The sequence below is a fragment of the Stegostoma tigrinum genome, chromosome 9, assembly GCF_030684315.1.
Source record: "Stegostoma tigrinum isolate sSteTig4 chromosome 9, sSteTig4.hap1, whole genome shotgun sequence".
Classification (NCBI taxonomy): domain Eukaryota; kingdom Metazoa; phylum Chordata; class Chondrichthyes; order Orectolobiformes; family Stegostomatidae; genus Stegostoma; species Stegostoma tigrinum.
Window position 1 is genome coordinate 99,230,704 of NC_081362.1, and position 16,642 is coordinate 99,247,345.

Below are 16,642 nucleotides of genomic sequence, written 5' to 3' on the forward strand. Positions count from 1 at the left end.
ATTGCAAGCTCCTTGTCTGCGCTGGTAACTTTGCCACATTGCTTTTCAGAATGCAAAATTTAGTGGTTCCTAAAGCCAGCAAACCATTCACTGCTCACACTAAAGGCAGGCACATCTGCAGAATTTTTTGCTTGTTTTGTTAAATCTTCATAAATTGATAAGACATAAAACATTGAACAATACAGTGCAGAACAGGCCCTTCGGCCCTCAATGCTGCGCTGGCCTGTGAACTAATCTAAGCCCCTCCCCCTACACTATCCCATCATTATCCATATGCTTATCCAAGGACTGTTTGTAGTGGGAAGGGGGGGGGGGGTCCCATATCACATCTTTGTTTGTGTTTGTATGCAGACACTTAGAAGCTGCTCCATCTCCTCAAATTCCTTTGTCTTTGACCCCACAGATTTGCTAACACACAAAATTGTTCCAACAATACAGCTTGCTTTAATCTTTTCTGCATTGTCTCTAACGGTGTGCAAGGAAAACACCTTCATTTCTGTTGCACGAGCAACATCACATGTTCTCTCATTACACTCAAAACACTTTACAACATCGAGTTGCTTTTCCAGCACTACAGCCTTTCTTTTAAGTACGCCACTGGCAATTTTATCACCAGGATGTTTCTTGTTATCATTTTTGCCACTTTGTAGATAACACGGCAGACTTGAGCAATGCCTCACAGAGAGAGAGGATCCTCAATACCAGTACAGGGACTCTTTCAGCACATGCTGAGGACAAAGCCTACAAACTGATCATGTGACGCCGACGTTGGAATCACGTTAGAGCCAGCACAAAGTTTGCATTTCACAAATACCATTTCTCCATTTGTCAATTGCATTAAAGCCAATTTGTGTTGTCAGAACGTGTCATAGGAAATGCCCCTGTATCTAACACCTTCAACCGTTTTTTGATTTCACATGGAGTCAACTGAATCGAATTGGCTGAATACTGGTATCTGTGATGCTGGGAACCACTGGAGGCGGCCAAGATGGATCATCTACTCAGCACTTCTGGCTGAAGAAAGCGAATGCTTTAGCCTGATCTTTTGCACTGATGGGCTGGGCTCTTCCATCACTGAGGATGAGGATATTCGTGGAGCCTCTTCCTCCCGTGAGTTGTTAATTGTCCACCACCATTCACAACTGGATGTGGCAGGACTGCAGGGTTTAAGATCTGATACATTGGTTATGGGATCACTTAGCTCTATGATTTACTGCTGATGCTGTTCAGCATCCAAGTAGTTCTGTTTGGTAGTGTTATCGGGTTGACGTCTCATCTTCAGGCATGTCTGGTGCTGCTCCTGACATGTCCTCCTGCACTCCCCATTGAACCGGGGATGATTACCATCAAGCCAGGGGATGGTTGAATGGGGCACTTGATGGGTGGGGTTGCAGTTTGTGCTGGAAGACAGTTCTGCTGCTGTTGATGGTCCACAGCACCTCACGGATGCCCAGTCTCGAGTGCTAGATCTGTTCAAAGTCTGTTCCATTTAGCATGATTATAGTGCTGCACAATATGAAGGAGATTATTCTCAATGTGAAGGTGGGGCTTGACTCTTATTGATACTGTTAGGGGCAGACGCATCTGCAGCTGCAGCTGGCAGATTGCTTAGGATGAGGTCAAGTATGTTTTTCCCTCTTGTTGGTTCCCTCACCACATGCCACAGACCCAGTTAACCAGCTACATCCTTTAGGACCCGACCAGCTCAATCAGTAGTACTGCTACCAAACCACTCTTGGTGGTGGACATTGAAATCCCCCATCCAGAGTACATTTTGTGCCCTTGCCATTCTCGGTCCTTCCTTTGTGTTGTTCAATATGGAGGAACATGAGCTGAGGGAGGACGGTACGTGGTACTCAGCATGCTGTTTTCCTGTCCACGTTTAACCTGAAGCTATGAGACTTCTCAAGGTCTGGAGTCAATGTTGAGGACTCCCAAAGCAACTCCCTCCTGACTGTATCCCACTGTGCTGACACATCTGCTGGGTCTGTCCTGCCAGTGGGACAATTCATTTCCAGGGGATGGTGATGGTGGTGTCTGCGACATAGTCATGATCTTGGAATCATACCTTACCAACAAGGTCAGGTTGTTGCTTGACTATCTGAGGCAGCTCTGCCAATTGTGGCACTAGCCCCCAGATGTTGGTGACGAGGACTTTGCAGGATTGGCAGGGCTGATTCTGCCGATGTCTTTTCCGGTGCCTAAGTCAAAGCCAGATCATCTTTCTAAGTTTCATTTCTTTGAGACTTTGTAGCAATCGGTATAACTGGAGGCTTGCTAGGGCAATTGAGTGTCAACCACATGCTGTGGGTTTGGAGGCATATGTAGGTTAGATAGATGAGGATGGCAGATTTTCTTCCCTGAGGGACATTACTGAGTCAGATGGGTTTTTCTGACAATTGAGGGTAGGGGAATATGTGTTCAATGGTGGCAACTTGCTGGAGGTGGTTGAAATGGCGTCGCATGATCTTCTGGATATGAATGCAGGTTGGATAGTAGGCAAGGGCAAGGGGAACCCTATCGCTGTTGCAGGATGGAGCAGAAGGGGTGAGAGAAGTGCAGGACATGGGGTGAACCTGGTTGACAGTCCTGTTGATGACAATGCTGGGAAATCCTTGCTGAGGGTTGGAATATAAAAGCAGCGATGTGCTTCTGAGGCTTTAGAAAGCTCTAGTTAGGCCCCACTTAGAATACTGTGTCCAATTTTGGGTCCCACACCTCAGGAAGGACATACTAGCCCTGGAGCATGTCCAGCAGAGATTCACACGGATGATCCCTGGAATGGTAGGTTTAACGTATGATGAACGGCTAAGGATCCTGGGATCGTACTCATTAGCATTTAGAAGGTTGAGGGGAGATCTAATAGAAACTTACAAGATAATGTATGGCTTAGAAGGGGGTGGACGCTAGGAAGTTGTTTCCGTTAGGCGGGGAGACTAGGACCCGTGGGCACAGCCTTAAAATTAGAGGGGGTAAATTTAAAACAGAAATGAGGAGACATTTCTTCAGCCAGAGAGTGGTGGGCTTGTGGAATTCATTGCCACTGAGTGCAGTGGAGGCCGGGACGTAGTATGCCTTCAAGGCAGAGATCGACAAATTCTTGATCTCACAAGGAATCAAGGGCTACTTGGAGATGCAGGGAAATGGAGTTGAAATGCCCATCAGCCGTGATTTAAATGGCGGAGTGGACTTGATGGGCCGAATGGCCTTACTTCCACTCCTATGTCTTATGGAGTAAGAAGGTGGCCTCATCTGAGCATACACGATGGAGACAGAGGAACTAAGAGAATGGGATGGAGTCTTTACAGGAAGCAGAGTGTGAGGATATATAGTCCAGATAGCTGTGGGAGTCAGTGAGTTTATAGTGGAGACTAATGGCCAGTCTAAACCCAAAAATGGAAACAGATGTTGAGGAAGGGAAGGGAGGAGTCAGAGATAGACCAGGTGAAAGCAAAATGGATGAACTTTTCCAATTCCAGATGAGAGGGGCAAGCAGCAATGACATCATTGATATGTCTGAGAAAGAGTTGTGGTGTGGTCCAGAATAGGACTGGAACATGGAACGTTCCACCTGCCCCACGAAGAGACTGGCATAACTGTGGCCCATGCAGGTACCCATGGCCACACCTCTGAACTGAACAAAATGACCAAGTGGAAGAGAATGGGGCAGTTCAGGTCTTTGCTTCAGGAAGAAGTGGAGAGCCCCAAAACTCTCTTGATGGGGAACAGATGTGTAAAAAGGATAGCACATGCATGGTAAAGAGGAGGCAGCTGAAACCTGCAAACTAGAAGTTTTGAAACTATTATAAAGCGTCAAAAGAATCTTGGATGTATGTGGGCAGGGATGGGACCAGGGGAAAGAAGATTGATTCAAAGTGGAAAGAGAGGAGTTCTGTGAGCCAGGAACAGGCTAAAACAATGGGTCTGCCTGGACGGTCATCTTTGTGGATTTTAGGAAGGAGGTAGAAGCAAGCTGTGCAGGGCTGGGGGACTTTCTGTTGTCTACTTAACTAAAGTGTCATATCCAAACTGCTTCCTGGTTGACTAACATAAATTATCCTAAAATTCATTACAACTAGTGGACTGCCTGTGTAATGCACAAAAACAGAAATTGCTGGAAAAGCTCAGCAGGTCTAGCAGCATCTGTGATGAAAAATCAGTTAACGTTTTGAGTCCAGCGACCCTTCCTCAGAAGGGACTAAAACAGAAGTTGCTGGAAGCTCAGCATGTCTGGCAGCAACAAGTTCTGAGGAAGGGTCACTGGACCCAAAACGTCAACTGTTTTTTCCTTTACAAATGTTGCCAGACCTGCTGTGCTCCCAGCAACTTCTGTTTTTGTTCCTGATTTACAGCATCCGCAGTTCTTTTGGTTTTTATTGCCTATCTTTATGTAGGTGTGGTCACGAAGCCCCAAAATTTACGTTAGCGCTTTCTTTCTCATTTAACCTACTTCCTTGCAAATCTATTGAACAGTTAATTTTTAACAAATTAAAATTCTACCTTGATGGTCAGCGAGTGTGCGGCCCAGTGAACTGACAGTGAGTATGCCCTGTACTGCCGGACTGAATTCACTCTATGCAGTGTCCTTGTTGACTGTGTCCCCAGATTGTACGAGCCTACGGTAGGTCTCTCAGATGGAAAGACAAGATACAGATAAAGATAATAAGATAGAGCGTGCCTCGGCCTGGTTCTGTCTCCGTGTCCGGGAACCGCACTGACTGTTCTGTTACACTCACCAATCCATTGCTGATACCGGTCTTGGAGGCGCCTCCTCCGCCCGCGGTCACCACCAGGTCGGCCCGTGGGACACTGACAGCATAAAGCGGGAAAGGAGCACGGTACAACTCGGGGGCTCCACGACGACCCATCGCCTTCAGCACACCCAGACCCTCGGGTCTTCGTCTTCACGACTGCCGGTCTGTCTTATGTCCCACCAGGCACCCACACCCCTGGTTTTTAGTTCCGGTTTCTCTCTGACTCCAGTTTCCGGTGGAACTCGAGCTGATCGCAGACACATCAGCACACTGGAGCGGTCACGTGAGCCAACGAAGGGCTTGAGCTGGGGATAAAAATCTAAAGAGCTGCAGCTAGTGTAAATCAGGAACAAAAGAATTGCTGGAAAAGCTCAGCAACTCTGGCAGCATCTGTGAAGAAAAATCAGAGTTAACGTTTCGGGTCCGGTGACCCTTCTGGGAATACCATATTTGTGCGGGGCATTGTATCCCTTGATAAAACCATCAGGTTTTCACGTTCGCTGCGGGGTGACGCCATTTCTATTTGGGGCAGCGACGCGAACTTGTGGTTACTCCGACCGATGTCTGAAATCGTGCCGAATAAATGTATTTTAATTCTTTGTCGTGATAAGAAGCTGTAAATAAAATGAAGCAGTGAATGTAATACATTTGGATTTTAACAAGGTACATTAGGCCACTTAATAGAGCCGTGGTATTGGAGGTAATAGATTCACAATGATAAGAGCATTAGCATCTAATGAAAGACAAGAGACCGTAGGAACTGCAGATGCTGGAGAATTTGAGATAACAAGGTACAGAGCTGGATGACAAAGTGTGAGGCTGGATGAACACAGCAGGCCAAGCAGCACAAAAGCTGACGTTTCGGGCCTAGACCCTTCATCAGAGCGATTCCTCCAACTTCCTACAGACGAAGGGGGTGGCCGCGGGTACACGCATAGGCCCAAGCTATGCATGCCCTAAGTCGGGAACAAAAAACGTTGCTGTAAAGTTCCGAGGAAGGGTCACCAGACCTGAAACGTTAACCTTTCTTCTTCACAGATGCTGGCGGACCTACTGAGCTTTTCCAGCAACCTTGTTTTTGCTCGTGAAATAAATGTTGACTGTGCACCCAGTACCGGAAAGTGGGATTAGTGTAAATGGGTTGGTGCAGTAAATGGGCGATTGGCAGAAATGCTGCTTCTGTGCTGTATCATTGTAAGGCACAATAGCTACAATTCTGTGAAGTTTTGTGCCCTTATCCAAGAAAAAAATATACTGCCATTGGAGGCAAGGTTCACTAGCTTGATGCCAAGCATGGAGGGGATTGTCTTAATGAAAATAAAATCAAGTAGATTAGGTCCTTATTGAATTTATGAGAGCCCTATTGAAAGTCTTATTGAAACACACAAGATTCTAAGGGGACCTGACACAGTAGACTCAGAAGGGTTGTTTCACCTTGAGGTACAGAAGGAATGTCCCCTTTCAGAAGGGAGTGAATCTGTGGAATTCTTTATTATAGAGGGCTGTCAAGGCTCGGTTGTTAAGTATACTCACTTTTTAGAGGCATCAAGAGTTCTGGGGAAAAGAAGGAAGATGGATTATCAGAGATAATAAAATGTGAGGCTGAATGAACACAGCAGGCCCAGCAGCATCTCAGGAGCACAAAAGCTGACGTTTCAGGCCTAGACCCTTCATCATAGGGGCCTATGGGGTGAGGATTCTGGAATAAATAGGGAGAGAGGGGGAGGCGGACCGAAGATGGAGAGAAAAGAAGATAGGTGGAGAGGAGAGTATAGGTAGGGAGGGGATAGGTCAGTCCAGGGAAGACGGACAGGTCAAGGAGGTAGGATGAGGTTAGTAGGTAGGAGATGGAGGTGTGGCTTGGGGTGGGAGGAAGGGATGGGTGAGAGTCGCAAACCATTTCCACTCCCCCTCCCATTCTACAGATGACATGTCCATCACGGGCCTCCTGCAGTGCCACAATGATGCCACCCGAAGGTTGCAGGAACAGCAACTCATATTCCGCTTTGCAACCCTGCAGCCCAATGGTATCAATGTGGACTTCACCAGCTTCAAAATCTCCCCTTACCCCACTGCATCCCAAAACTAGCCCAGTTCGTCCCCTCCCCCCCACTGCACCACACAACCAGCCCAGCTCTTCCCCTCCACCCACTGCATCCCAAAACCAGTCCAACCTGTCTCTGCCTCCCTAACCTCTTCTTCCTCTCACCCCACCTCCTTGACCTGTCCGTCTTCCCTGGACTGACCTATCCCCTCCCTACCTCCCCACCTATACTCTCCTCTCCACCTATCTTCTTTTCTCTCCATCTTCGGTCCGCCTCCCCCTCTCTCCCTATTTATTCCAGAACCCTCACCCCATCCCCCTCTCTGATGAAGGGTCTAGGCCTGAAACGTCAGTTTTTGTGCTCCTGAGATGCTGCTGGGCCTGCTGTGTTCATAGAAACATAGAACAGTACAGCACAGAACAGGCCCTTCAGCCCACAATGTTGTGCCGACCATTGATCCTCATGTATGCACCCTCAAATTTCTATGACCATATACATGTCCAGCAGTCTCTTAAATGTCCCCAATGACCTTGCTTCCACAACTGCTGCTGGCAACGCATTCCATGCTCTCACAACTCTCTGCGTAAAGAACCTGCCTCTGACATCCGCTCTATACTTTCCACCAACCAGCTTAAAACTATGACCCCTCGTGCTAGCCATTTCTGCCCTGGGAAATAGTCTCTGGCTATCAACTCTATAACTCTTCATCCAGCCTCACATTTTATTATCTTGGATTCTCCAGCATCTGCAGTTCCCATTATCACAAGATGGATTATCACATCAGTCATGATTTCTTTGAATGGCACAGCAGCCTCAATGGACTGAATGGCCTACTTCTGCATATATATATTGGGATGATGGGGAAGGGGTGAGGGCTGATCCGGTTGAAAACACCATCACCATCTCTAGAGAAAGCTTCCCCCAAGTCAAGGATGTGGTTTCCGAGGAGCGACAATGGGCACAGGCTGCTCCACTGGCTCCTAGAATTTATGATCAGCTTCAGCGCCTAGCTATCTCAGTGGAGCACAGCAGGTGGCTAAAAACACCAGGCCCTGGAGGTCTGAGCGTAAGGCAAGTGTGGCTCAGCTGAAGGCACTGAGAAAATTATTAAAATGAAGGAGCTCACTGCTTTCTGGGTTCTGGCCAACCTCATCTTTTGAGTCTGCTGAGATAGTTGATTCATTGATTTTAATTTTCCCAAACTCCCTAGATTCCAGAACAGTCTCTTCAAATTGGAAAATAGTGACAGGCTTCTGTTCAATAAAGAATCATAGAAGAGACAGCAAATTACTATCCAGTCTGCTTATCAGTCAGAGAAAAATGAAAAAAAAAGGAAGTTACAGCAGGTCACTTAGAAAATCTTTATACAATCAGGCAGAATGGACATGGTTTTGCGATAGAGAAATCATATTTGTTGACAGAGGATTATTTAGCAAACAGGAAGAAAGGCATAAATAGGAACAAAAACAAAATTGCTGGAAAAACTCAGCAGGTCTGGCAGCATCTGTGGAGGAGAAAACGGAGTTAGCGTTTTGATTCGGGTGACCCTTAGAACTCATTTAACTCACGAGCTTATTTTTGGGTTGGTATGAAGTTACGTGTGCCATAGCCAGGAAGGAAACTGTTTACGATCTCTATTCACTACTCAGATGGAGGTACGGTTGCTAAATTTGCTAATTAATCAAAGGTGCTATTAAAAAGATACCACAAGGCACTTGGATCAGTTCAAGGCAATCAGGCAGAGTTAAGATTTTATGAAAGCAGAAATTATGTTTGGCCAGTCAATCAAGAGTTCTCAGAGGTCATAATGTACTTCAATTTCCAGAAGGACTTTGATAAAATGCCACATCAAAGGTTATTGCAGAAACTGACGATCAGGGTATGAGTGTGACTAACTTGGGTCAGAAACAACCGTGTTTAATTTAAATAAAAGGAAGCACAATGAAATTAGGGTAGAGTTAGCTAATGTGGATTGAGTAGATAGATTAACAGGAAAGACAGTAAGCAAGTAGTGGCAGACATTTAAAGAGGTAATTCATGACTTGGCAAAAAAAGTCCCCCAAGCAGGAAAGATTCTAAATGCATAAACCAACCATGGCTAATCAAGGAAGTTAATCATAGTTAGGGGCCTTCTTGTGATGCAGGCATGGTGTCCCTATCCCTGGACAGGGAGGCCTGGGTTCAAATGCCACCTGCTGCCGATAAGAAAAATAGGTAAAGTTAAAAGAAAAATCATATATAAAGAAGGGCAAAAGCCAGAGAAAGCCCCAAAGATTGGGCTAAATTAGTAATCCAGCAAAGGTCAACTATAAGGAGAAAAAGAGAGGGGTAAGCTACGAGGGCATTTGATAAAGTTTCCCATGGTAGGCTCATTCAGAAGGTCAGGAGGAATGGGATACAGGGGAACTTAGCTGTCTGGATACAGAATTGGCTGGCCAACAGAAGGCAGCGAGTGGTAGTAGAAGGAAAATATTCTGCCTGGAAGTCAGTGGTGAGTGGTGTTCCACAGGGCTCTGTCCTTGGGCCTCTACTGTTTGTAATTTTTATTAATGAATTGGATGAGGGGATTGAAGGATAGGTCAGCAAGTTTGCAGATGACACAAAGGTTGGAGGTGTCGTTGACAGTATAGAGGGCTGTTGTAGGCTGCAGCGGGACATCGACAGGATGCAGAGATGGGCTGAGAGGTGGCAGATGGAGTTCAACCTGGATAAATGCGAGGTGATGCATTTTGGAAGGTCGAATTTGAAAGCTGAGTACAGGATTAAGGATAGGATTCTTGGCAGTGTGGAGGAACAGAGGGATCTTGGTGTGCAGATACATAGATCCCTTAAAATGGCCACCCAAGTGGACAGGGTTGTTAAGAAAGCATATGGTGTTTTGGCTTTCATTAACAGGGGGATTGAGTTTAAGAGTCGTGGGATCTTGTTGCAGCTCTATAAAACTTTGGTTAGACCGCACTTGGAATACTGCGTCCAGTTCTGGTCGCCCTATTATAGGAAAGAGGTGGATGCTTTGGAGAGGGTTCAGAGGAGGTTTACCAGGAAGCTGCCTGGACTGGAGGGCTTATCTTATGAAGAGAGGTTGACTGAGCTCGAACTTTTTTCATTGGAGAAAAGGAGGAGGAGAGGGGACCTAATTGAGGTATACAAGATAATGAGAGGCATAGATAGAGTTGATAGCCAGAGACTATTTCCCAGGGCAGAAATGGCTAACACGAGGGGTCATAGTTTTAAGCTGGTTGGAGGAAAGTATAGAGGGGATGTCAGAGGCGGGTTCTTTACACAGAGAGTTGAGAGAGCATGGAATGCGTTGCCAGCAGCAGTTGTGGAAGCAAGGTCATTGGGGTTATTTAAGAGACTGCTGGACATGCATATGGTCACAGAAATTTGAGGGTGCATACATGAGGATCAATGGTCGGCACAACATCGTCGGCTGAAGGGCCTGTTCTGTGCTGTACTGTTCTATGTTCTATCAAGAAATGCCAATGAGCTTTTTTAAATATATAAAAGGAAGAGAGAGATCAAAGTGAACGTAAGCCCCTTAGAAAATGAATCTGGGGAGATACTAGAAAGAAGGAAATGGAGAGGAATTAAGAGATATTTTGCATCAATCTTTAGGGTGGAATGAATACAGGGATGAAAGGGTTGAGGAAAGATTGACAAGGATATTGCCAGGGTTAGAGGGCTTGAGTTCTAGGGAGAGGCTGAATAGGGTGAGATATTTTCCATGGAGTATGGGAAGCTGATTTTGTAGAAGTTTATTAAATCATGAGGGGCATGGATGAGGTGAATATCCAAGGTTATTTCTGCAGGGTGTGGGAGTCCAAAACTAGTGGGCATACGTTTAAGGTGAGACAGCAAAGATTTATAAGGGACAACATTTTCCACGCAGGGGATGGTGTGTATAGAATGACCTGCCAAAGGAAATGGTGGAGGCTGGTACAACTACAACATTTAAAAGGCATCTGGATTGGTGCGTGAATAAGAAGGGTTAAGAGGGATATGGGTCAAAAGCTGGTAAATGGGATTAGATTAATTTAGAGTATCTGGTTGGCATGGATCAGTTTGACCGAAAGGTCTGTTTCCATGCAGTACAGTTCTATAACTATAAATACTATCACTATCACAAGGGAGATAGGGTTAGATAAACTGACGGGACTGTAGGCAGGTAAGTCCACTGGCCCTGATGGCTTGCATCCTAGGATCCTAAAAGAAGTAGCTACAGAGATAATAGATGTATTGCTTGTAACTTTCCAAAAATCGTTGCATTCTGGAGTATTACTGGCAGATTGCCAATGTGATACCCCTATTCAAAAAGAGAGGCAAAAAGCAGGTAACTACAGGTGACTAGGTAACTTTTATTGTTGGAAAAATATTAGAAACAATTATTAAGGAAGTAATGGCGGCACATTTGGAAAACCATAATCTAATCAAGGAGAGTCAGCATAGCTTCATGAAAGGGAAGTCACGTCTGACTAAAGTTTGGAGGTGAACCAGTGGATATGTCGTATTTCGATTTACAGGTGTCTGAAAAGGTATCTCTCAAAATATTAAGTCATTAGAGCCCATGGTATTGGAGATAATTTACTGACATGGATAGTGAATTGGCTAACCGGCAGGAAACTACGAGAGGTTGGTGACTTGTGACCAGGAGAGTTCCATTAGGATCAGTGCTGAGACTGCAACTGTTTACAAAATATATTAATGACTTGGAGGAAGTAAGTAAGTATATTTTAGCCACACTTGCAAATGATACACAAATATGTGGAAAGGCAAGTTTACAGACAGATATTGGTAGGTTTAGAGTGGACAAAAGCAGTAGAAATGTGGGAAAATGTGAAGTTGTTCAGTTTGGAAGGGAGAACAAAAGAACAGTATTATTTAAGTGGAAAGAAAGCTGCAACACAAACACTTGGAGGTACTTGAGCATGAAACAAAGTTAGCACACAGGGGCAATAGGTAATCAGAAAGACTAAAGGAATGATGGTCCTTATTTCAAGAGGGCTGCAGTATGAGAACACAAGTCTTACTGCAAATTTACAAGGTGCTGGTAAAACAACTTCTGAAGTACTTTGAGTAGTTTTGGTCCCCTTATTTAAGATATAATTTTATTGGAGGCAGAGAAAATTCACTAGGATGATCCCTGGTATGGAGGGATTGTCTTAAGAACAAAGGCAAAACAGGTTGGGACTCTACTCATTGCGTTTAGAAGAACGAGGGGTGATCTCATTGAAACATATAGATTTCTTATCAAGTATATGATTGGTCAGTGGAGTGGTGACTAATTGTCAATGGTATGTAAAACTCAATCCACACAAAAACCAGGGAATGATCATCCCTGACAAGAGAGAATCTAACCATCAACCCTTGGCATTCAACGGCACCATCATCACTGAAACCTTAGTATCCCCATCCTGGGGTTACCAGTGACCAGAGATTGAACTGGAGCAGCTATGTAAACAATAACTCAAGAGGAGGTCAGAGGCTACGAATTCTGCAGCGGTAACTCATCTCCTGACTCCCTAAAGCTTGTCCACCATCTACAAAGCACAATTCAGCACTGTGAATGGAATATTCCTACTTGTCTGGATGACCATTGCTCTATAACATTAAAGAAGCTTGACCACATCCAGGACAAAACAGCCCGCTTGATTGGCACCACATCCACTAACATTCAGTCCCTTCCCCACCAATGCACTGTAGCAAGCTACACTGCACCAATGCTCCTTAGGTAGCAACTTCCAAAAACCCATGACCACCACCATCCAGAAGGTCAAGGGCAGCAAAGGCAGGGGACACCACCAAATGCATGTTCCTGTCCAAGTCACCAAAGCCATTGTGGCAAGTAATGAAACCAATGGACAGTAGTGGTCCAAGGTGGCATGTTTCCACCACCTTGTGAAAGACAACTGAAAATCAGCAATAAATACTGGCCCAGCCAACAATGCCTGAATCCCAGGATTGAAAAAAAGTTTCATTTCAGCCATGATGCACTGTATTTCAGGAGGTGTTAAGACAGTAGAACCTTCTGTTTCCAAACATTTTCTTCGAGTGTTTTTCCTCAGCCAGAAAACCAAAGATTTGATCTATGACACTTCAGACAGTATTATGTCAGCTTTCATACTTGTACTGTGTGTTTGCTAGCTAACCTCAAAGACTGTGATTTTTTTTAAATTCAAAATTTGCTTTGTTTGACTTTGCTGTGAACCTCTTACAAACTGTTTCTAGCATTCATTGATTGGAAGTGACAAATTAAACACAGGCAAAATACACTTAAGTAAGTTACTTAGTTTAGGTGCACAAATGTTTTAGCACAAGCTCTTTGTAGAATAGATATTCGTCCACACAGAACTACAGTATCCGCACTGGATGGCCTTTAAAGGTTTATTTGCTCAAGAAATGCTCCTAACTAATCTCTGTGCTTGCACTGCTGTGGAGAAGTGTGATAGTTGTTGAGATAATAACATGTGTGGCTGTACAATAAAAAGGTTCCAAACAGATCCAAAGGGAACATTAGCCATGAATGTTTAACTTTCTAATCTACTAACCTCAGTAAATCATTTGAAATAGTTACCTATAGAGTGCCTGTGTCAACTTACTACTTCAAAATTTGAGATCTACTCACAGAGTCCAGCTGAAACAGGATGTTATGGCATTGACCAGACATGTCCTACCATTAGCCAGTAATCCAAAATTATTGTTAACAATCCAAACCAGAATCTAATTTAGTTACACAACAACTGGGTAATTACTAACCTAGACTTATTTGAGAATGAATATCAAATTTAATGAAACACCAGACTGATATTTGATGACAGCCAAGTCTATTAACAGCTTTGATTAAAATTTTGAATAATCCAAATTTACATCTGACAGTTTCACAGATTGTAAACTCTTTCACTTTCAAATGGTTGCTAGACACAACCCCCAAGATACAGATCACAATAATCACTATCCACTGTTTCTATGCTGTATCTTGAGATACAGTCAATAAATGGTAGCATGCTGTCCAATGATCTGTTCCAGTATACTGAGAGGGAAACACTTTAGAGCTGAATATGATCCTGTAGGGTTTACTATACATAGTATAGAAGAACAAATTCAATCCCAACACATTTATCCTCGTAGGACCTGCAAAACAAAAAAATGAAGATGCATCAGAAGCAATGCTGGATACACACATAGCATACTAGAAGATATATCAAATGGTTAGAATGGAACCTGGAACATAAAAGAGGACTTAGTGTAAAAACAATTGGTCTCCGGATATGTGCATCATGCCAAGACCCAATCCTTGGCTGCCCAGTTGTCCTGAGCAACTGGCTGGAGTTTGGAACTGTTGTATTCCATGTCTTCCAGGGGTGTCATATTTGAGTAGCTATTTCAAAGCCCAAAAGTAGAATGTCAAGAAGCTCCTTGAGCCTGTTCCACCATTCAACAGGATCATGGTTGATCTGATTCTAGCTGAGCTCCATTTTGCTACCTGCCTGTGTAATCCTCAACTCCCTTTTAGATCACAAATCTGTTTAACTAAGGGCTCTATAGATTTAATGGTCCAGCCTCCCCTGCTCTCTGGTGAAGAAAATTGGTTATCAACCCTCAAGTGAGAAATCTATCCTCATCTTACTCTTAATTGAGAGATCCATTAGGATGAAACTGTGCTTCCTAGTTGCCCATTACTACCTATTTCATAGAATTTTCAGAGAGTCTCTACAATGTAGAAACAGGCCCTTCAGCCCAACAAGTCCACACTGAACCTCAAAACATCCCACCCAGACCCATTGCCTATAACCCACCTAATCTACACATCTGTGAACACTACAGGCAATTTAGCATGACCAATCTACTTAGCTTACACACCTTTGGGCTGTGGGAGGAAACCCATGCAGACACAGGGAGAATGTGCAAATTCCAAACAGACAGTCACCCAAGGGTAGAATTGAACTCGAGTCCCTGGTGCTGTGAGGCTGCAATGCTAACCACTGAGCCATCATGCTGCCATTGTTATACCATTGTTTAAAAGGAGAGTGAGGAATTCACCAAACAATTCCAGGCCACATCAGTCTAACCTTAGTCGTAGGCAAATTACTGAAGTTAATTCTGAGACAGCTTAAACTATCTTGTAGAAAGGCAGGGATAAATAAAGGATAGATCTAAGGAAGGGTCATTGGACCTGAAATGTTAACTCTGGTTTGTTTTCACAGATGCTGCCAGACCCACTTAGCTTTGCCAGCAACTTCCATTTTTGTTTGTGATTTTCAGGATCTGCAGTTCATTTCAAGTTTTTATAAAAGATAGTTAGCTTTATTTTTTGAGGTAGCAATAAAGAGGATTGATGAGTAAATGGCAGTTGATATAGTCTAATTAGATTTCAGCAAGGCTTTTGACAAGATCCCATAAGGCAGCAGAGTTTAAAAAAAACCTTATGAGATCCAATGAAATGAAGCAAGATGTATAAAAACTGCTTTGTGGCAAGAAAGAAAGAGTGATGTTGAAACCGCTTTCTTCGACTGGAAAGCTGTTTCCAATGCGGTTCTACAAAATGCAGCACTCTGTCTCTTGCTTTATGTGGTACATACTAATAAATTGTTCATAAATATTGAGGCATGATCAAGAAGTTTGCAGACGACTCAAAATTTCATATTCCGCTTAGGAACCCTGCAGCCCAATGGTATCAATGTGGACTTCACAAGCTTCAAAATGTCCCCCTCCCCCACTGCATTCCATAAACAGCCCAGCTTGTCCCCTCCCCCGACTGTATCACAAAAGCAGCGCAGCTCGTCCCCACCTCCCTAACCAGTTCTTCCTCTCACCTATCCCCTCCTCCCACCTCAAGCCGCACCTCCATCCCGCCTCCTTGATCTGTCCGTCCTCCCAAGACTGACCTATCCCCTCCCCACCTACACTCTCTCTCCACCTATTTTCTCCTCTATCCATCTTCAGTCTGCCTCCCCCTCTCTCCCTATTTATTTCAGAACCCTCTCCCCATCCCCCTCTCTGATGAAGGGTCTAGGCCCGAAACGTCAGCTTTTGTGGTCCTGAGATGCTGCTTGGCCTGCTGTGTTCATCCAGCTTCACACTTTGTTATCAAAATTTGTCTGTCTCGTTGACAATGAGGAAAGCCATATGCAGGAAGATAACAGCAACAAAGTAGTAAATGGAATACAACCAGAGAAATCGGAGGTCACGCATGGGTTGGGGGAAGAGTGGTCAAACAAGGTGAACAAATACATAATAAATGGGAGATTATTGAGAGGTGCAGAAGAAGTGAAGGAACTTGGAAATGAATGTTCCCAGATACCTGAAGGACAGTCTGACATGAAGATTATGGAAACCTTTCCTTTAATAACCAAGGTATAGTATGAAAGAGCAGACAGGTTATTCTGGAATCATGAATTAGGCTACAGCTCCGGTCATTTCATGAAACTACATTAGAAAGAGGACATGGGAGATTTATGAGAATGCTGAAAACCAGCTAAGAGGGAAGATTAAATAAGCCGGTTGTTTCCCCAGAACAAAGGAGGCTGAGGGATGATTTACATGAGATCCACAAATTTAGGAAGAGACTTATATAGAAGAAATAGGCAGGTCTATTTATCTTAACAGAGAGATAGTAACTAAAGGGGCATAGATTTAACATGATTGGAGAGGAGGTAAGGAAAAACTTTTCAACCAGAGAGTGGCAGAGGTCTGGAACTCACTGTCTGAAAGAGTGTCAGAAGCATAAACTCTCAACTCAACTGAAAGATGTCTGAATATTCACCTCAAGAGCTGTATCCTTCAGGGCTGTGGACAAAATGCTGGAAAAAGACAGTAGCTATGTCTGCTCCACACTCGCTACTA

The 16,642-nt window shown here is 44.3% G+C and overlaps 1 protein-coding gene across 3 annotated transcripts in view; it reads right to left on the reverse strand.

Annotated features, from left to right (window-relative positions):
* Nucleotides 1-5,782, reverse strand: part of preb (prolactin regulatory element binding) — an 87,159-nt gene extending 81,377 nt beyond the window's left edge. The window contains exons 1-2 of one of the 3 annotated variants that reach the window (XM_048536191.2): nucleotides 4,737-4,839; nucleotides 4,501-4,627 (exon numbers count right to left, since the gene is read on the reverse strand). Coding sequence is in view for 2 of the 3 variants with exons in the window: in XM_048536189.2 (XP_048392146.1) it covers nucleotides 4,737-4,868 (132 nt within the window). In the remaining variant the exon portion in view is untranslated. Of the gene's footprint in view, nucleotides 1-4,500; nucleotides 4,628-4,736 lie in introns of all 3 variants that reach the window. The other 2 variants (XM_048536189.2, XM_048536190.2) reach the window with 2 other exon arrangements.
* Nucleotides 5,783-16,642: the final 10,860 nt, after the last annotated feature.